Raw genomic sequence first — 21,869 nt, 5'->3', positions numbered from 1 at the left:
GTCAGCCTCACTCAGAGTAAACTGAATCCTATAGTAGTGCGACTGTCTGTTTGGTAGCAAAGGTGTCTGTGGATATGTGTACTCCGTCCCTGCCGGTGTACCCTCACACATACAGTGTGCTCTAAGTCACGTTGTGTGGCGGTTGCCATTTCATTTCTGTATAAAATGGTGCCCTCCATGCGGTCTGACCTCGCATGTACAGTGCCTATGACCACAAGGTGTGCATTCCCGCCCCGCTGCAGCACTCACATCTTGGAGACTCACTTAATCTTTTATGTTGCTGTCACTGCCTGAGACATGTTAGTTCCTCAGATGATACTGCCACACGGATTGAAAATGTCACCTGTCATGTTCACCAAAGAGCATTAACACAGAATCTGACATTACAGAGTTAAAAAAAGTGATGTTATCCCTCTTCGTTAAATATCAGACAAGCTGAATAAAACTAATTATCCCAATTATATCATCTGTAGGAGACAAACAAGCTAAACAGCATCTGCCTGTTAACCCACAGCAATACAAGCATAAGAGCCTATCCCCTGAAATCATTACATAGAAATTTGACATTCATGAAGAAATGGACTTGATAATCAAGTAATAGATAAACAAGGTCTTTTTATTTTGGAATGACAAAGTGAGGCCATTTATATTCATGACAGCAGATCTCTCTCTTATATATTGAAGTGTTTCATTTGTCAGAGCAAACCTGATTCTGAAATCAAATAGAATAAAATTATTTGAAGTGATCAAAACTTTAACTCGAGGCTGGACGCCTTTCTAAAGGAGCTGCTGGAGGAGTCCCATCACGCTAGGAGCTGGAGGCAGGATTCCTCGGGTGGAGTTCTATGGCCTGTGTCATGCTGGAGCTCAGAACTCGTGATTCTAATGGTCCCTTCTGACCTTAAAACCTATGAATTTGAAACCACTGTTAACCAGAAATACTTCAGTCTTTTAAACAAAAACAGACAGAACCAAGGGTCTTTCTGGGCACCTTGTTTTATGAGTGCCACCTTTCTAGGCTTTTCTTTGAGGCCCTAATACACTAGAAACACACAAGACCAAGTTCCTGATTAGCTAAGAGATGCAGATGAGAAAAAAAGAGACTGAAATTGAAGAAAGTGACCAGAGAAATAAGCCCGGAAGGAGAAGAAATGCTGTATTTGGTGAATGCAACAAGATATTAGGGGTTTTTTTTCACACAAAAGGTACATTTACCCAGAATAGGGCAAAAGACCTGGGGCTAATCTTAATTGTGTGAAGTCAATCATAAGAATTCCCATTCATTTCAGTGGGACCAGGATTCAGTCCTTAGCCATCTGAACCACTCTAAAGAGAAAGAACGAAAAACTGGAATGAAAGTCCTAGGCCACAGACATGTCTTAAAAAGTTTTAAATAGATTCCACTTCCAGATATAGTAACAACAGACTCAGCTGTGTTTCTGTGCCCCATAGCCTGCTAGCAGGGTTCGAGCTAGTAGAAATTTAGGCAAGCATCACAGAGCCTCTTCTGCTAAGCAAAGATGACAACAATTAGAGAACAATGGCATTTCCGCTAAGGGAGCAGGGAAACACCAAAATATAAAAATAATAATGAGCATGACAGCTTTCCCAGGTGAAAGGGAATCCTTGCCCCTGGACAGAATACAGCAATATATTCTCATTTACAATACCCAAAGCTTGCCAATGACACGTCAATGTAGTTTAGAGCTGAGTACATCTTGTATCTTTCCAGAGAGGGATGCCTTGTGTATGAAAAAGCCTTATCCCTCCATATAGGGCTCCAAGGTGCCACATGCTCAGTTATGTGCCACGTCTAAAGAGTGACAGAACCTGAGAAATTAAAAACCCAACAGACTAAAGGAAAAAAACGGATTGAACCAGCCAAACTTCTGTTATACATCAGGAAAATCAAACTGAAAATGTCAATCAGAATAATCACTATCAAAAACTAAGGAGCAAAATGTTGGATTCTTATGCTGGGCAGGGGCGAAAGAAAGACACGACTTATTAGAAGCCATGGTGCTTGGGAGAGTGAACCAGCTCATCCGTTTTTCACCCTTTATGTCACTCTCCCTGGGAGAGCAATCCCAGAAACAGAGAGTCCCTTTGGTATTGCAAATATCCACTCTCCTCTTACTTTCCAGTATTCCCTTTCTCTTGGCTGCAAGCCGTTCCAGGTTTTCATGGGAGTGGAGCACTGCCAAGGAGTTTTCTTTCTTCCCGTGTTGGGCCCTGCTTAGCTTTTGGTGACTGGGAGCTGAAGACCCTGGGCCAGAGTTCTCTGAATGAAGTGTAACTGTATCTGTGGGAGAGTAATTTTTTCTGGAATCCTCCAACTCCATCCACCTGCTGGTCATTTTTTGATTCAGACCACTGTCAGGACACTTGGAAAGGTCTCCTTTTTTCTTAGCAACGTACATTCTTTTCCTCACTGTTAATTTACTCCGGCGGAGTTTTTTGGACTTTTCTTTTTTTAGTCCGTTTCCTACAACTGTGATATGCATCATGTTGTCTGTGGCAAAGTCTTTGTCTCTTCCAGCCATATTGTTTTGTGCAGGAGGTTGGCAAAGTTGGCTCTGATTTTGTTGTGAAGGAGTGATAGTTTTGATTCCCTTAGAGTCTTTCCTGATTACCATCCTCAGTGGTGTGGCTTGAGGTATTTCTTGAGTAAGCAGCTGATGTTTCTCATGACTATCCCCAAAAACATCAGTGTTGGAGCAGCAGGCACAAGGTGGATTGTTAGCAGAAGGTTGCTTTTCTAAACCAGACTTCATCTCTTGTATAGTCATGTTTTCTTTGCCTTGTAAAGCTGTAGTAGTGAGATTGACCTTCCTTCCAGCAACTGTGTTTAAATCAGTCCTGTTTGAATCATCTTTAGCTATGTGATTCCTCATATGGGAATTTCCATGTCTATTTGCCATTGTCATGGTGTGCAGCTGAGTCTGAAAGGAACTCGTTCTGCAAACCCTCATGGTCTGATAGCACTGACAGCAGGTTTTTTCCTGACTGGTGAGACAGAGGTCCTGTAATATATCTGGAGAGGTCTGGGATGCGTTATCCTTTATGCAGCTGGGAAATCTGGAAGTGGAAATGAATGTCTGCAGTTCAGCTAAGATGTTGGGAAACGGTAGGTGATTTAACTGTTCACATAGCTTCTGATGTTGCTTATTCTGCTGAGATGTCAGTAGTTCCAGACTCTCCTTCAGTAACTGCAAGTTGGATTTCACATCTAAAATCTCCATATCTTTCTGGGGAAAGTAGTCAGCAGAGTAGAACTATTAGGCAACAAACACTAAAAACTCCAACAGTAACATTCAAACCAAAACCCCTTTAGTATTAAATCTTAGATGGTCCACTTAGCTTTCATATCAACCCAAGTATCAGCAGTTGGGATGTTTCTGTGCAGAGCCATGTTTTCAAAAAGCAATATGGTGATAACATTTCTTTGGGTGGTGTGAATTTCTAATTCACGGTGGTGTCTTCCTATCTTCATGAAGACAACCTACCACTTCCTCCTGTGGCTTATTGTTTGCCACAAACATATACTGTGGGGCCCTTCTGGGAATCCAGCTCCATGTAGGCAGCTTGAAGTCTGAAATTTCAATCTTGCACCTGTATGACAAGTCATATTTTGCTCCCTCTAAGTCCCTTGTTCTCTCCCTGAGGCCCTGTTTGACCTGACTTTCCACGAGAAGCATGCTCATCCCTCTTTATCGGAGACATACTGCACCAGCATTCTCCAAGCTGCCAGAAGCCAGGCCCATCCAGAGCACAGCTCCCATAGCATTGGGAAATGGGGCCACCACCACACTGACAGCACTCTGGGACTGGCACCTGCTATCCTGGCGAACAAAAGATCATGATCAACACCTCGGTTTGGATCCCTGCAGGGCAGCGTAATGCGCGATTACTAGATGGCAGAGTTAGCCTAGAATTAGCATTTTAATATACATATTTTCCTCCATTAGAATGGTAACTTTCATCTTCATAACCTATCATAAGAAGGCATAATCTAATATTTCATTAGTATTTTTTAAGAAATGGGAGAAATTCAGGACCTAGATTCAGCACAACAGATGAATTTCTGAACTTACAGCTGCAAGTCTCCTCTCCATCTCCAGTAATACCTGCTCAGTTTGGCTTTTGTCTGTTAGAGCATTCAGCACTGACTCATAGTGGGACTGAGCAGTCTCTTGCACTAAACAAGGAAATTAATAAAAACTGCATTTACTCTTTAATTTGTAAATATGAATAAAATACTGCTTGATTCTTCCGCGGGGGGTTGAATGAAATGTTTTGCTGTGCTACACAATCATAGTGACTGGCCAGCTGAAATCTTCTGGGTCACCAATATAGGACATACAATAGTTTCCCCCTCCCCACAATAATTAGTCTTAACACTATTACTAATGCCTAATACGTGCAAAGCAAAGTAAGTGTGCAGATGAAAAATCCTATACAATCTTATACCAAAACTCCATTCTTCTATATAGAACTAAATGTTTCTAATCTAAACACACTCCACAGGGAACTACAGACTGGTCAGCCTCACCTCACTCCCCAGAAAAATCAGGAAGCAGGTCCTCAAGGAATCCATTCTGAAGCACTTGGAGGAGAGGAAGGTGATCAGGAGCAGTCAACATGGATTCACTAGGGGCAAGTGTCATAACTCTCCTACTCAGATCTGAACCTTAGAGTTCAGAACATGAGAAGCTAGCATGAAACCTCCAAACTTAATTACCAGCTTGGATCTGATATCGCTGCCACCAGCCAGAAAAATTCCAGTGTCTGGCTCACTCTGGTCTCCCCAAAACCTTCCCTGGGGAACCCCAAGACTCAGATGCCCTGAGTCTCACCACAAAGGGAAATAACCCACTTCCCTTCCCCCTCTTTACCTCCTCCCAGATTTCCCCACCCTGGGGACCCTAGGATACTCCCTGCTTCAAGTCCTTGAAGCACAAGTACCGAGAGATCAGATCTCTCTCTCCCCTCACCCAGAGGGTATGCAAAGTCAGGCTTAGTAAATCTAACACAAAGAGATTTTCCCTTTCCCCCTGTCTTCTTCCTCCCACCAATTCCCTGGTGAGCTGCAGACTCAATCCCCTTGAGCCCCAACTAAAAAAAACACCAACAGGTCTTAAAAAGAAAGCTTTATATAAAAAGAAAAAAAAAGACATAAAATTGGTCTCTGTATCAAGGTGACAATATACAGGGTCAATTGCTTAAAAGAAAAAATGAATAAACAGCCTTATCCAAAAAGAATACAATTTAAAACATTCCAGCAACTACATACATGTAAATACAAAAAAAACAATATAAACCTATTGTCTTACTATCCTTGTACTTACAACTTGGAAACAGAAGATTAGAAAGCCTGGAGAGAGAAAGATCACTCTCAGAGCCAAGAGGGTCACCAAACCAAGACAAAGAACAAAGAACTCACACCCAAAACTTCCCTCCACCCAGATTTGAAAAAGTCTTGTTTCCTGATTGGTCCTCTGGTCAGGCGTTTGGTTCCCTTTGTTAACCCTTTACAGGTAAAAGAACATTAACCCTTAGCTATCTGTTTATGACAGCAAGTCATACCTGACCAACTTGATTGCCTTCTATGATGTAATAATTGGCTCTGTGGATATGGGGAAAGTGGTGGACGTGATATACCTTGACTTTAGCAAAGCTTTTGATACGGTCTCCCACAGTATTCTTGCCAGCAAGTTAAAGAAGTATGGATTGGATGAATGGACTATAAGGTGGATAGAAAATTGGTTAGATTGTTGGCTCAACGGGTAGTGATCAACGGCTCAATGTCTAGTTGGCAGCCGGTATCAAGCGGAGTGCCCCAGGGGTCGGTCCTGGGGCCAGTTTTGTTCAACATCATCTGGGAATTACAGTGGATAAGAAGCTGGATGAGTCAGCAGTGTGCCCTTGCTGCCAAGAACTCTAATGACATATTGGGCTGTATTAGTAGGGCTATTGCCAGCAGATCAAGGGAAGTGATTATTCCCCTCTACTTGGCACTGGTGAGGCCACAGCTGGAGTACTGTGTCCAGTTTTGGGTCCCTCACTACAGAAAGGATGTGGACAAACTAGAGAGAGATGTACGTGTGTGTGTGTGTGTGTGTGTGTGTGTGTGTGTGTGTGTGTGTGTGTGTGTGTGTGTGTGTGTGTGTGTGACATGTCTTATGAGGAGAGGCTGATGTAACTGGGGTTATTTAGTCTGCAGAAGAGAAGGGTGAGGGGGGATTTGATAGCAGCCTTCAACTACCTGAAAGGGGGTTCCAAAGAGGATGGAGCTAGGCTATTATCAGTGGTGGCAGATGATAGAACAAGAAACAATGGTCTCAAGTTGCAGTGGGGGAGGTCTAGGTTGGATATTAGGAAAAATGATTTCACTAAGAGGTTGGTGAAGCACTGGAATGGGTTCCCTAGGGAGGTGGTGGTATCTCCTTCCTTAGAGGTTTTTAAGGTCAGGCTTGACAAAGCCTTGGCTGGGATGATTTAGTTGGGGATTGGTCCTGCTCTGAGCAGGGGGTTGGACTAGATACCTCCTGAGGTCTCTTTCAACCCTGATATTCTATGATTAGCTTGTAGCCCCTAATGTCTTTAGTCCATAGATCCAAAGGTTTTCTCTCTCGCTTTTCCCAGGGTCATACTGTTTTCACAGGCTACTGATGGGCTTTCTTACTTTTTGCCTCTGCTTCTCCCATTGTTCTTGTCTGATCTCAGTCTCTGAGTGTTCTCGCACACCCCTGTCCTGTCACAACACCTAGTGGAATCCTCGGCCCACCCGGTGCTAGTTTCTGGGCAGACTCTAGTAAGTATTTGTTTAAAGTGTGGTCCCTTAACTGTCTCTTACAGCTAACTTAACTGACGAGCTCGTACACACATCAGTTTGAACAATGTTTTAACTCAACCCATAACAAGACTTCATCCAGTTCATGACAATATATTAAAGAAATTATGGATCTGTAGAGGGTTAGGTCAAGAATTATCAACCAACCAGAGATGGGGCAACTAGTTCCTATGTTAAACTACAAGGAGCCAAGAGGACTGCACCAGTCTTCACCCTGCTTGTTTGTATGACATGTCCCTTTCCCTTGCTCTTTCTTTTGCTTTTGGGATTGGGACTGCGTTTTTCCTTTGTGTATGGAATGTGCACACCATGTGACGTACACTTTCATAATGTAAATGAATCATTTAAATCTTTCTAAAACCTTAGGTAAAACAGGAGTAGCATATTCTGCTGCTTGGCATTACTCTGGGACTACCAGAAAAACAGAGAGCATGGAAATAATTTCTATACAAGAGGTACAGAGAGTGAGGCAAAGGCTCCTACAGAGCATTCCTATGTCATGGGCAGCTGGAGCCACTGAAAACATTAAGTTTTCAATGTAGCGCAAGCTTTCTGGGCTGATACAATGGGCTGATTCTCATTTATACTAGGGCCCCTTCAGGGCCCCTTGATATTACCGAAGCAATGTAAAACGATTTTCATGTAAACAAGAATCAAACCCACAGTTTTCCAGCTATGCAAGCCAATGGGCACTTCACTGTGTAAAGAAAGAATTAGACTCTCTCTTGTTCACCTTTAGAGGGTCATAATGAAGAAGACAGAGTGTCTTTCAGAACCCTGTCTTCCTTAATCCACTCTTTGCTACACAGTAAATGAAGCTGGGCTCCTACAAAGCTATGCTAAACCCAATGCAAAATCTTTACTCCACTTTAACTTTCTAGTATGTAGCAAAGCTGCCCTCCCAGTGTAACACAGGCCTCTTTGGAACACTGTCAGATTGTTTGTTACAAACACTGTTAGCATTAAAAACTACTGCACAATCACCAAGTGGGACTTTTCACAGACACAGAGCTCAGCCACACTGGACTGAATTTTCTCTGGAACATTCCAAAGCACTCTTCCTTATAACGACCTTCTACTTCCAACCACCTCAGGGCCAGGTATACTCAAACAGGGCTGTAAACATTTTTCTTATGATGGGGAAAGTATATTTCCATTTGTCTCATACTCAGAAATGACTACGATTTCCCCCTCAAACTTAAAAAACCCCAAAAACTTCAAGCAGAGACTAGGCCTGGAAATTTTAATTCTGGTAGATGAAAATTTTGAGAAAGTTGTGAAAACCTGAAAATGGGTGCTCAGAATGTAATGTTCAGGTAACCTTAATTATAAGGGTCATTAGTGCTCCAAGTATTCTAATAACGATCATCATCTACACAGAGCCAAAGATGTGCATAGTGGTTGTCTCTTGAAAAAAACAACAGTTCAGAACTCTGCTTGACACAGCAATGAACAATGTGCATGGATGGCAAATACTGGTAAGGGAAAGATCATGAGTATAGACCATTGTTTCCCAAACTTGGGACGCCACTTGTGCAGGGAAAGCCCCTGGCAGGCCAGGCCAGTTTGTTTACCTGCCCCATCCGCAGGTTGGGCCGATCCCAGCTCCCACTGGCTGCGGTTCGCTGCTCCAGGCCAATGGAGGCTGCTGGAAGCGGTGTGGGCCGAGGGACTTACTGCAATGGTGTGCTGGAACCGGTTGTTAAATTTAGAAGCCCTTTTAGAACCGGTTGTCCCACGTTTAAATTTAACAAGCGCTCTCTGCTGTGGCCCCAGCTCACCTCAGCTCTGCCTCCACCTCCTCCCATGAATGCTCCGCCCAGCTTCTCCTCCCCCACTGCTTCCCGCGAATCAGCTGTTCGCATGGGAAGCCTGGGAGGGCTGAGAAGCAAGCAGGCTTCGCGCTCAGGCCCAGGAAGACGGAGCTGAGGTAGAGGTAGAGGTAGAGAGAACAAGGAGGGCCGTGTGCCCGGCTGGTCTCTGGTCGCGGCCCTGCCCGGCCCCGGCGCTTGGCTCCAGCCGTGTCCCTGCATCCCTGGCTGCCTGGCTCTGGCCACGGCCCTCCGGCTCCGGCCCCAGCCGTGCAACTCCTGCCCCGGCCCTGCGACTCCTGCCCCGGCCCTGCGTGCCCAGGCTCCTGGCTCCGGCCGTGGCCCTCTGACTCCGTTTCCCCTGTCCCTGGGCTCCAGCCGCGCGACTCCTGTCCTGACCCCACGTCCCTGAGCTCCCAGCTCCGGCCACAACCGGACTGTACCGCCGCCAGCCACGTCCAGGCAGCGCGGTACGGGGGCAGGGAGGGGTGTTGGAGAAAGGGCAGGGGAGTTCGGGGGTTGGAGGGGGGTGGATAGGGGTTGGGGCAGTCAGAGGGCAGGGAACAGGGGGATTGAATAGGGGCAAGGGTCCTGGTGGGGCAGAAAGGGGCGGTGGGAGGCAATCAGGGGCAAGGGTTCCAGGGGCAGTCAGGGGACAGAGAGAAGGGGTGGTTGGATGGGGCATGGGTCCCAGGGGGCTATCAGGAATGAGAGGAGGGGTTGGATGGGGCAGCAGGGGGCAGTCAGCGGACAGGGAAGGAGGGTGGATGGGGCAGGAGTCCCGGGGGGCGGGCCATGACCCCCTTGCAGGGTGAGGGAACCGGTTGTTAAGATTTTCGCAGTTCATCACTGACTTACTGGCTGCCACTTCCAGCAGCTCCCATTGGCCTGCAGTGGCGAACTGCAGCCAGTGGGGGCTGCGATCAGCCGGACCTGAGGGTGGGGCAGGTAAACAAACCAGCCCGGCCTGCCAGGGGCTTTCCCTACACAAGCGGCTGTAGACAAACCCATGATCTTGTATGGTGTGAGAGTGCACCACTAGTCTTATCTCCCAGCTTGGAGAAAACACACTAACTTCGGCAGTTTGACAATGTCCTCTGCTATTAACAGAAATATAGCAAGTGCTTACAGGTCTTAGAAATGGCTTCCAAGCCATCCAAAATGGATTTATTTCTTGAATCCAAACTTCCTTCAAACTTGTCCAAGCATGTTTGCAACTGCAAAAATCAAGACAATTAAGAAAATTCATGGTTTGTCATCTATTCACTTGCCTTACAGTATTTGCAATAAATTGTGAAAACTGAATGGAATGCATCAAAAAGGAGTATTTATTTATAGTTTAAAATGTCATTCAAAAAGGTAATCATTCCATTAAACTAAAAATAAAATTAATGCACTGCAATATTTCTAACCTCTTTATTTTGAACTTTGTAGCTAATTAATTCATTTAATTGTATGATCTATTGTTATGGTTCACTCAAACGTCATTTCGTATGTAATCAATGTGTGATTATTAGATTTAAATGGTAGGATTATAGGAGTATAAGACTGACAAGTATTTAGGAGTGACAAGTGTGTATTAGGTATATAAGTAAAGTACGGCTGTAATGCAAGGCCTACAGGTTAAGTTCTGTAAGATTTCAGTTTAGCCAAACTAGGCCTCAAGCTTAAGGAGACTTGACGTGATTGGATGACGTAAGACTGACCCTATGCCAATAAAACCGTAAGATTACTGTAAAAGGTGTGCCAATAGGTAATATTACAGGAAAATTAGTCCCAGATCTGGACCTTAGCGTCCAAAATATGGGGGTTAGCATGAAAACCTCCAAGCTTAGTCACCAGCTTGGACCTGGTACCTGCTGCCACCACCCAAAAAATTAGAGTGTTTTGGGGCACTCTGGTCCCACTGAAAAACCTTCCCTGGGGACCCCAAGACCCAAATCCCTTGAGTCTCACAACAAAGGGAAATAATCCTTTTTCCCTTCCCCCCTCCAGGTGCTCCTGGAGAGATACACAGACACAAGCTCTGTGAAACTACACAGAGACTCCCCCCTCTCTGTTCCCAATCCTGGAAACAAAAAGTACTTTCCTATTCCCCCCAGAGGGAATGCAAAATCAGGCTAGCAATCCAACACACAGATCTCCCCCTGATTTCTTCCTCCCACCAATTCCCTGGTGAGTGCAGACTCAATTTCCCTGAAGTAAAGAAAAACTCCACCAGGTCTTAAAAGAAAGCTGTATATAAAAAAGAAAGAAAAATACATACAAATGGTCTCTCTGTATTAAGGTGACAAATACAGGGTTAATTGCTTAAAAGAAATATGAATAAACAGCCTTATTCAAAAAGAATACAAATCAAAGCACTCCAGCACTTATATTCATGCAAATACCAAAGAAAAGAAACCATATAACTTACTATCTGATCTCTTTGTCCTTGCACTTAGAAACAGAAGACTAGAAAGTAGAACTACTTCTCCAAAGCTCAGAGAAAGCAGGCAGGCAGACAAAAAGACTCAGACACACAATTCCCTCCACCCAAAGTTGAAAAAATCCGGTTTCCTGATTGGTTCTCTGGTCAGGTGTTTCAGGTGAAAGAGACATTAACCCTTAGCTATCTGTTTATGACATGACCCTATGCCAATAAAACCGTAAGATTACTGTAAAAGGTGTGCCAATAGGTAATATTACAGGAAAATAAGCCACAATGTATCCATTCATCCCGCAAGACACCTGATTGTAACATCACAGAAAATTTTGTTCTGACTGCAGGTTACCATGGGAACATGTTTATGTAAATGTTAATATGAAAAAGGGGAATTAATAAACAACCTCTGAAAAGCGGGGTATCCCAAAATTCATGGGATGTGGAAGTGCAGATATGGAAAAAGAGTGAAGTGGCTCACGAACATGAGTGCCCACCGCAGGGCAAGCTGTGAAAAACAGGACAGAAATCCCAAATGGATGATGTGTTCTATAATTAGATTTCACCAAGCCAATACAAAATGTGAACTCCTGGATCACTGTACCAGTCTTACCTTGGAGCCACAGACAGTCCCCTTAGACTCTCCAGTCTATCTTGCCACCCAAATTGGACTTAGTGATAGTCTCTTATACCAAAAATCATAAATATTCCAGGTTATTCCCAGTCCCAAGAGACCAGTCACTCACTCAGGCCAAGTTGCATTCTAGATCTCACACCACAGACAACACTGCCAGCCAATTCTATAGTAAGCGAACTATAGGTTTATTAGCTAAGAAAAGGAAAGGAGAGCTATTGAGAGGTTAAAGCAGGTAAAATATATGTACAGGTGAGTCACAGTATACAATTCCAAATGGTGGCAGTGATATAAAACTTACAATTTCCCAAAAGTCTTTTCAGAATACCCAGATTATCTCTTAGGATCTCTGCTTTGTTTCTGGTACCCTTCCCTGTAAGAGCCTAAACAGTCTAGAGATGCAGGATCTTTCCCTGAATCCATAACTTATAGCTTCCTCTCACAGAAAACAAGCTGACAGGGTCACCACCCATGTGGCCTCTTTCTTTGGTTGGTGGAGAGACAGGAGTGCATTTAGAGTCTTTGATCTCTGATACTCATATACAATGACCACTAGCCTTCAAATGTGCACAAATTAGTGCTAAAGTTCTTCCTTTGCATTGCACACAGCTTCTTTCTCATTTGATGGGTTATTTCATGACCAGGGTATATACAATATAAACATTATAACAGGATACATATACATTAAAAACAATGCATGTAATAGCCAATGGTTTTTATGAAGTTTAAACACCAACTACATTCTTATACAATTAACAATCATTTTAATCTATACTGATATACAAGTGAAGTGGCCTGGTGCTTTGGCATGAGTGGCAGCTGTTTACGTAAATATCAATAATATGTATGTAAGCAGAGTCAGGATGAGCTGACATCTGATGGTGAATTGTGGTGAGTTGTGGAAAAGAACTTCAGGGGCTGGTCTTGTTTGCATAGGCACACCCACCCCAGCTAGCATGAGCCCACAGCTGCCCAAATGGTCACTTTGGCTGCTGTGGGATCCCCAGCTTCTCTGTTATTGGGGCAGGAAGAATAAAGTGTTGCTACCCTGATTATGTAAATCAAGGCCAGTGGAACTGTTTTATGACAAGGGACTCACCATCAACTACATACACTCACTAGACAAGGGACATGGGTTCCAAAACCCTGTGAATAGAGAGAGGCTGGGTACAGGCATTTGTACCTGATGGTGTGGGCCCCTTTTGAGGGCCTAAAACACCAGTTGCACCTCCTCCTCTCTCCACTGTTGAATACTAGAGCTAATTTTAATTTCATTAAGAGTCTAGTTACAGGCTGCTGTGCTGAATTCACTTTGGGCTAATGGTGCACCAGCACCGGGGCTCCCCTACTAAGAGCTGAGATCACTAGGAGTTGAAATCACTGAGTGCTGTGTGAACTTGTTGGGGAGCCTGAGGATATATTGCTAAGCAGCTGGCAAAGCGGAGCGGCTCGTGGTGAAGGCTGCAGCAGAACCCCATGGAGAGGTGGGGCAGTTGGTCTTGGACCACATAAAGTGCCCCTTAAAACCCTGTGTGCTCCTTCTCCCCACCCTCCATTTCCACCCAGGTTTGGGGCGTGTGAAACTCTGCAAATAAACTTTTGAACTCTAGGGCTGCACTGACCAGGGACAGAGACTTTTGGGGTGTTGGACCTTTGGGATGATCTTTTGGGTTGTTGGACTTAAGACTCTGACGGGAAAAGGATACTGCTAAATTTACTTGGGGGTGGGTCTTTTGCTCATGGTTTGTGTTATAAATCCTGTTTCTGGTGTTTCCCCAACATAATGCTGCATTGTTTCCCTCTTTTATTAAAATGATTTTGCTACACTAAAACAGTGCTTGCAAGAGAAAAAGTATTGCCTCTTAAATGTGCCCCGGGGTGATATGTAATTGTCCCAGGTCACTGGGTGGGGGCTCGAGCCGGTTTTGCATTGCATTATTAAAACAGAACCCCTAAATACTGAACCCAGCCCTTGTTGCTGCCAACTCAAATGGGCAGAAGGGTTACATGTAAATAGAAAAAAGGGGAACTAAGAGAACAACCTCTGGAAAGTGGGGCACCGCAAAATGTATGGGATGTGGAAGTACAGATAGATAAAAAGAGGTTGGAACTCCCATGCATATGCACAAGGTGTTAGGCATAGTCAGAACAAGCAGTTTCCTGGTAGGCAGAGGGTGGGAAGACTCCAAGAGAAGACCTCAGCAGGAACTACCCTTCTATCATGACCACCCGTTGAGAGATCCACCAGACTCTGTAATAGCTCTGGGGATGTGAGTATGAATATGGCATTAGCTATTACTGGGCTCTCTCAGGTTGCGTAGATGGGTATGTGCATGTAATTTATTATACAAACAAGATTTTTTACTTGTAATTGTGTTTGTGGTCACTGTATTCATTCTTTGTGTGCTCTTAAGAGTCTCCCAATCTAAGAGAATTGTAAAGGGTAACTCACCTTATTGATCTGAAAACTGTAGTGTCACAGGAGCTGAGCTCACGCCCTATGGACACAGTTTAATGCAGAACCACAATTCAATTTTAGATAAAGGCTACAACTTGGCATTTGGATTTACTTACCCCCTGAATGCTTTCTTTGACACTGGAAATAAAGGTGCTTAAAACTTCACTAAAATGGAAACACAGAGACCACAAAATAGGTATGTAAACAATACTGAAACAATTAGAAATGAGAAAGCTTAGGGGGATCATGAGGCATGAAACATTGCAAGACATAATGCAGAATAAGAGACTTTGTCCTTCACCCCTTAAAAATCACCTTACTTTCATTAGAAAAACCTCAGTGGCCTTACCTCTGACAAAGATTTTTTAAAAATCCTCCCACTCTTGCTTTAGCACTGGTACAACTCCAGAGATGCAAGCAATGGTGGGAACTGTAGACTGGCTATTAGCATTTTTACCAACATGCTGTCAGCTCAGAATAGGACTACACAAGATGATGGTGAAATGCCTGCAGATGGTCTACACTAGAGCAGCAACAGTGCTGAAGCAATTGTAGGAAAATTTCAGAAAATCTTCAGTGTAGACAAGGCCAGTGTCAGGAAGAACTGTAACAGAGGGTAACAAAGGCCTTTTATTTGAATGACTGAATGTGTTTTCTGTAAATTAATCTACCTCTTTGATGTGTGCTTGCCAATCAGAATTCATATGCTTTTCATGATTAACCTATCAAGGGCAAAATGCAAAGACTGTTGCTAAGCAAAGAGCTACCTTATCTCCCTTTCTGAGAATTCAGATCACTTTCGATTGATCATCTATGGACTCAAACTGCAGCATCCAAAAGGGCAGGGGAGGCAGAGTCTAATAACCTATGGGTAGGTAGGTGCACTGAAATAGTTCTATTGTTAGGGAAAAGAGGAGGGTCCTTGCAATAGTCAAACTGGTGGGGATACAACTTGATACATTATCATATTTACCTTTACAATGGTGATGATTATTACTATAAAAATTGTCTAATTCTTGGAGTGAGCTTTCCCCTTGCAATATATACACAACTCTACATCACTTGCTGAAGTTCCACTGGGGATATTACCCCTCCCCCCCTCCCCCTTCCTCTCCCTGCACTAGAGGTTCAGCAAAGAGCTCACTCAGGTACTAGGCTGATAGGTGGGTGCTGTGTTAAAACCTAAAATAGATTAGGTAGAATCTTTACAGGACTTCCTTTTGTTTGCCTAGTTATTTCTCTTTCTAACAAAAGTGATCTAGAAACGTGATGAAAACATTGTTCCAAAATTGGTTCCTTTTGATAGCAAACTTCTCCTACTCCGGTGAGAGGCAGAAGATCTGATCACATACAATACACTCCAGGAGGATAGTTACACTGATTGAAGGAAGGCTGGACTTCAGGACACATTTTAGTACCATGGGCATCCTAGAATGACTTGAAAATCATGAATTGACAATGTTACTGTGCCCTTGATTTTGCCAAGTTCCTGAGTTTAAATAAGGCTGCAAGTCCATTGTGGAATCACATCACTTTACAAATTACAACACTTCTTTAAAAACACTTGGACAGATACTGTACTTAACAGAACATATTCTCTCCTCTGAGAGGGACAATTATACTTACCTGTAATTCAACTCACTGGCTGACTATAGCCGAGAAGGAACTAACGAGAAGGTTCTGCCAGCTGAGGTAGTGGCAGCAAGTACTGTGCAACTGGGCAATAAAGGGAAGACTCATGCATTATCCACTGTCTCAGAGGATCAAAAAACTTTGAGCCGGGGTGGCTTGCGCTGGGCGCTGTGACGCAAGAGTAATAACGCTGTGCAGATGGCATCTTTTAAAAAATATTTTCTTTGGAACTTATGGAAAACCAAAACTGATTCACAGAATGAACAAAACAGAATTTAGAACTTTGTGTAAACATTTAAAATTAAATATTTGCACATCCCTTTATTCACACATATACAATCCTTACTTTCACTTAATAGGAACTATAATTTCAAATTTTGTATTATCAGAGACCTTTAAAAATATCTCAGGAGAGAAAGTCAGTGACATACAAATCTGGTTTGATTAAAGGCTTTCCACAAAACGTAGTTCACCTAGGACTCATTTTTCGTATTTTCTCATGTTTTTTTAATGAAATACACAGAGCTAGGAATTATTTCTCAGCCTTTGGAGAACTTGTCATTCTTTGTACTGGAGACTGAAGCCCTTACTTTGCTCAACAAAACCTGATGGGATTAGCATGTACCTGAGCATCTTTAGTAAATGATAAAGAGCTTATTAGGAAATGAAGGTGGTCTCAGCAGAAAATAAAGCGCTAATCATCTTACATACAAAATAAAAATGGTATAGGTGTACATTTTTAAATATGTAATTATAATCCTATTCAGTTCCACACAAATGTGCCTAGCAATCGCCTTCTTTATTCTATATGTAAATGCTGATGCATTGAGCCATTTGATCACTCAGAACACAACCCTTTGAATGTAGAGAAATATGGGTTTTCACGGGGAAGCTGCACGGAACAAAATCTGCTGAAAGATGAAGGTAAATTCAGTGTAAATCTTTACACTTCCTTTTGATTTATTGACAGAAGCCATTATATAAATTTACATTGTAAGTATAACACTCTCCAGCCTGTGACATCTTCCAATCAGAGAACATCTAGAAACATTTCCTGCAGGAATGTACAGCTTAGTCATATTACTGGTTGTTTTTGCTAAGAGAATGCCAGCTGCCTTCATAATCACAGTTTGTAATCGATTCTTGCATACCTGTCATGTTTGTCCTTTACTTTTTTCTTATTCACTTCAAACTGCTCCAAGACATTCTTGAGCTTTCCAACACCAAAATTAAATGAATTCTTTTCCTTTTCATCGCCACCAAACAACTGAGGTTTTGTCTGGTACTTCGTAAAAATACTGGGCTCGCTCTGTTGTGTGAAAAAGGAGAAAATGACAATATTTAAGGAACAATATTCATAACATTCATTAGAAAAAACATACATGCACCAAGTTCTCTGCAGACCATGGGGCACCACAGTGACTGGGTGTGGCAAGCTGGATTGGACAGACAGATTAAGAATCTAATGAGATTCTTGGTTCACATGCAGTAGCTACATCAACTTCCTGCAGAAGGGAAGGAAGGCTGGCTGTATTCCCATCAGACGAAAGCAGGTGAAACTTTACTTAGATTGTACTTTATAAAAAGAACGCTTCCCTTATTTTGCTCTGTGCAGTGCACTGTACTGATTGCTGTTGCCAAACACACCAGATATGTCCAAGGAAAGAACATATGCTGCACTGCTGGACAGTACAGGCTTGAAATGATGAAAGCACAGCAAGTTCAGGGGAGGAAAAGCAGTGAAAGAATTCAAGTTCCCACAGTGAGATATGCTGTAAATTATTTAACTTAAATAGCTGATGCTGAGCTTCCTACTACATGACAATATTTTGCTGGCATGTAAACATCACCACAATATTCTAGCATTATACACTGGAAGCCAGTTTTTAATATGCTTCAATATGGGTTTGAAGGCAAGATTTTTAATGTTTAATATTTAAGCAGCAAAAACCTCCTTCTCATCCTACAAACTTTCCAAATACTATGCTGAGCAAAATGGAATCAACTTTCCCTTAAATTTTAATTTAATCTGAATGCAAATCACACCAACTTGCCCTCTTTCATCTTGAAGAGAGAATTTCCTTTTCCATGTTGGATGAAAAGCTACTGCAGTCAATGGAGTGAGACTTTAGCAAACTGCAGAGGGGTCAGAAAGAAGCTAGAACTGAATTATTGCCTTAGACCACAAACTGGCACAATGACTCTTCACTTATCTCTAATGACAAGTGTCTTTATTTTGATCCTCAAGTATGTACGAACAGTATAAGTGTATTTGAGTATGAATAATATGATTGCACATGATACTCTGTTATAAAAGCATGTGAGAAATACCTAGAACATACAGGGTCGCTCTCTCTGAAAATCAATGACATGTCTGCTATAATATAATGAACAGCAATGGAGTAAATAAATGTTCAGTCTGTGGAAGTAAATCAGAACAACACTGGACATTTAATTTGTCATGAATCCATCTCTCTTCCATGAAGCCTAGTGAACAGAAACACATCATTGTCCACAGAAGGAATAACTGATATTTTAGCTTAAATGTCTGGTCTAAATGCATTCATGCTTGGAATAATTTTACATTATTTTAGTAATTGAAACGAAAAGATCAAATAAAATACCTACCCCATTAACAGAGAATCTAACATAAATTACATGTTCTTAGCTGATCAGTCATATGCTTTTGTGACAGTGTGTATAAATCCCTCACTGGGCACAGGGGCGGCTCTATGGTTTTTGCCACCCCAAGCACAGCAGTCACGTAGATTCGGCGGCGTTTCTGAGAGTGATCTGCCGGTCCCATGCCTTCTGCGTATCTGCTGCCGAAGCCACGGGACCGGCGGACCTTCCACAGGTGTGCCGCTGAAGGCTGCCTAACTGCTGCCCTCACAGTGAGTGCAAGGCTGCCCACCGCGGCTTGCTGCCCCAGGCACGCGCTTGCTGCGCTGGTGCCTGGAGCTGCCCCTAACTGGACAAGAGGGGGTTAAGGATCAACTCTGGCCTCAGGAGGCCTCGCCCCGCCGCTTGTGCTGAGCATGCTCAGGTTGGAAGCAGATTTAAAAGGCTGTGCGCACGTGGAGGCAGGGCTCCGGATGAGCGGGGAGTCTCATGGTAAGGAGTCCGGGGCCGGGGGTTGGGTAAGGGGTGGGGGCAGTCAAGGGACAGGCAGCAGGGTGGGGGGGTGGTTAGGGGCGGGAGTCTCTGGAGGGGGCAGTCAGGGAGCAGGGGGGGTTGGATGGGGCATGGGAGTCCCGGGGTCTGTTAGGGGGTGGATAGGGGTCAGGGGACAGGGAGCAAGGAGGGTCGGGGGGGGCAGTTAGGGTGGGGGGAGGTCTCTGGAGGGTGTGGTCAGGACACAAGGAGCTGGGGAGGCTGGGTGAGTCTGGAGTTCTGGGGAGGCTGTCAGGAGGCAGGGGTGTAGAGAGGGGCTGGGCAAGCAGGGAGCGGGGTGGGGTTGTATGGGTCCAGAGTTCTGGGCGGGATCCTGTCAGGGGACGGGGAGTGGTTGGATGGGACATGAGAGTCCAGGGGGTTCTGTCTGGGTGTGGGAAAGGGTTGGGGCAATCAGGGGACAAGTAGGGAGTAGGGTCCTAGGGGATTAATCAGGGGACAAGGGGCAGGGAGGCTTAGATAGGGGGTGGGGTCCCAGGAGGGTGTAGTCGAGACAAGGAACGGGGGGTGGGGTTGGGGGTTCTGGGGGGGCAGTCACCCAACCTTCTGCCCTGAGCCCTGACCACCCACCCCACACACACCCAGTCCTCTGCCCTGAGCCCTGCACCCCCCCACACACCCCAGGCCCCTGCCCTGAACCCTGTACCAACCAGCCCTCTATTGACTCCTTCACCCCCCACCCATGACCCCAGCCCTGACTCTGGCACGCCCACACATACCCAGCCCCCCTACCCTGACTCCTGCACCTCCATATCTCCAGCCCCCCCACATCCCATGCACCCCGCACCTCCCCACCCCCACCCTGAGCACCAAACGGGAGCTCCTGCACCCTTACTCACATTCCCACGTGCACCCCTCACACCAAATGGGAGCTGCCCAGGTAAGTGCCCCCACACCCAAACCTCCTGCCCCAACCCTGAGCCACCTCCCTCATTTTAGCTCTTGGCCAGACCCTTCACCCCCAGCCCTGTGCTCGGTCCACTCCTACCCTCAGCTCAGTGCAGAGAGAGGAAGAGAATGGGCCAGAACCAGGGAGAAGGTAAGTACCCACTGTATGTGGGCAGGGCCGGGACCCCAGACTGGCAGCGGGCTGAGCGGGTCCGGCCGCCACGATCCCGCCTGGCAGGAACCAGCCGATGGAACGCCTGAGTGGCAGTGGGCTGAGCAGCTCAGCCCACTGCTGGCCCTGCTGGCACGGCTGCTGGCCCTGCACAGCCCGCTGCTGGTCTGGGGTTCTGGCTGCCAGACCCTTCCCAGCTGGGGTCCCGGCTGCAGGCCCCACTCAGCCCACTGTCGGCCTAGGTGAACAGAACCCCAGACCAGCAGCAGGCTGAGCAGGCCGGAGGCATAAGATCAACATTTTAATTTAATTTTAAATGAAGCTTCTTAAACATTTTGAAAAGCTTGTTTATTTTACAATACATCATCAGTTTTAGTTATATAATATATAGACTTGTAGAGAGAGACCTTCTAAAAAACATTAAAATGTATTACTGGCACGCGAAACCTTAAATTAGAGTGAATAAATGAGGACTCGGCACACCACTTCTGAAAGGTTGCCGACCCCTGCTCTATACACAGACTGTACCACATTCCATTCTGGGACCAGTCTTCCCCAGTTCAAAGTCTTTCTTCCAGACATTCTTCCAGGTGTTGAGATGGCGGGGGGGAAGAGGACATGTGGTGATATCACTACCCCTCTTTTATACTTTCTTCTGGCTGCTAGAAAGATCCTTGCTGTGACATGGGTTAGTCCACCTCCATGGTGCACATGCCGTCTCTAAGAAGCCTTGGGGATAGTGGATTTTTTTTTTGATGGGCCATCAATCTACATATAGCTGGTGATGGCTACTCCTTGTTGCAACTGAAAACAGGCTGTGGGTGTTCCCAACCTCACAACACATTTCAGTAACATATATAGCAATACTTCATAACTTCACAAACAATGGTAGTTCATGCAATCCAACAGGATATTAATATGAAGCAGATCAAAACTTTTAAAATGATACCTCACAAGGTATATATTGTACAAAACAATCTTTTGATAGTGGTGAACATGAGGGCTCCAGGTTGCTACTTTGAAGTACAGAGTGTCACACATCTCATTAGAAAAAAACAAAACAGTTATCCACACCAGGGTGGAAAGCTTATATTGCTGCCAGGTGAACCTTGCTGGAGGAAACTGCTAACCCTTGTTGTTTCAGGTGCAACAGATAATGTAATATTCATTGGAGGGACAACTGCGTCAGCAAGACTCCAGTTCAACAGCCAGATAGAGAACCACCTCCATTTTGACAGGTAGGCAGCCCTGTTGGAGGGCTTTCTGCTACTTAGTAAGACCTGGCAAACTTGCTCAGCAAGCCTTCTCCCTGGGATTTAGCCATGGAGTTTGCAGGCTATTAAATGAAGGAATTGCAGGTTCAGGTGGAAAAGCAGACCATGGTTTTTGGAAATCAAATCTAGGTGCAAAAGGAGTGAAACTGGACTTGCCACTGAGAGATCCAGAAAAGTGGAGAACCAGGGCTTGCAGGGCCACATTTATGCTAATAATATAACATGAGCATTATTCCACTTGATCTTTTGTAGCACTCTGTTAGGAGTGGGATTGGGGTAGGGTAGCAGGAAGGCGTCTGTGATAGAACCTGGACTGTGGCTTTGCATGGCTGATGGCATTTTCTGTTGGACTTGTTTGGAAATAGGTCTATTTGGGGAGTCCCCCGCTGCTGGAAAATAAATCTGGCTACATCTGGGCAGAGAGACCACTCATGGTGACTTGAAAATGATCTGCTAGCTTGTTCTGTACCCTTGGAAGGTAAGAGGCCTCAAGGTTGATCAAATGGGCTATGCAAAATTCCCACAGGTGAATTGCTTCCTGACAATAGCGG

The 21,869-nt window shown here is 44.6% G+C and overlaps 1 protein-coding gene across 3 annotated transcripts in view; it reads right to left on the bottom strand.

The window, feature by feature from the left end:
* Positions 1 to 621: 621 nt before the first annotated feature.
* Positions 622 to 21,869, bottom strand: part of CCDC36 (coiled-coil domain containing 36) — a 71,290-nt gene continuing 50,042 nt past the window's right edge. For 2 of the 3 annotated variants that reach the window (XM_030569753.1, XM_030569752.1), the window contains exons 4-8: positions 16,962 to 17,119; positions 14,295 to 14,343; positions 9,794 to 9,881; positions 4,095 to 4,198; positions 622 to 3,248 (exon numbers count right to left, since the gene is read on the bottom strand). In XM_030569753.1, the coding sequence (XP_030425613.1) occupies positions 1,923 to 3,248; positions 4,095 to 4,198; positions 9,794 to 9,881; positions 14,295 to 14,343; positions 16,962 to 17,119 (1,725 nt within the window). In that variant the 3' untranslated portion in view covers positions 622 to 1,922. The remainder of the gene's footprint in view (positions 3,249 to 4,094; positions 4,199 to 9,793; positions 9,882 to 14,294; positions 14,344 to 16,961; positions 17,120 to 21,869) is intronic. The other variant, XM_030569754.1, reaches the window with a different exon arrangement.

The sequence above is a fragment of the Gopherus evgoodei genome, chromosome 7 (assembly GCF_007399415.2).
Source record: "Gopherus evgoodei ecotype Sinaloan lineage chromosome 7, rGopEvg1_v1.p, whole genome shotgun sequence".
Classification (NCBI taxonomy): Eukaryota; Metazoa; Chordata; order Testudines; family Testudinidae; genus Gopherus; species Gopherus evgoodei.
The sequence above is the reverse complement of the archived record's forward strand: the minus strand, read 5'-3'. Positions and strand labels throughout refer to the sequence as shown.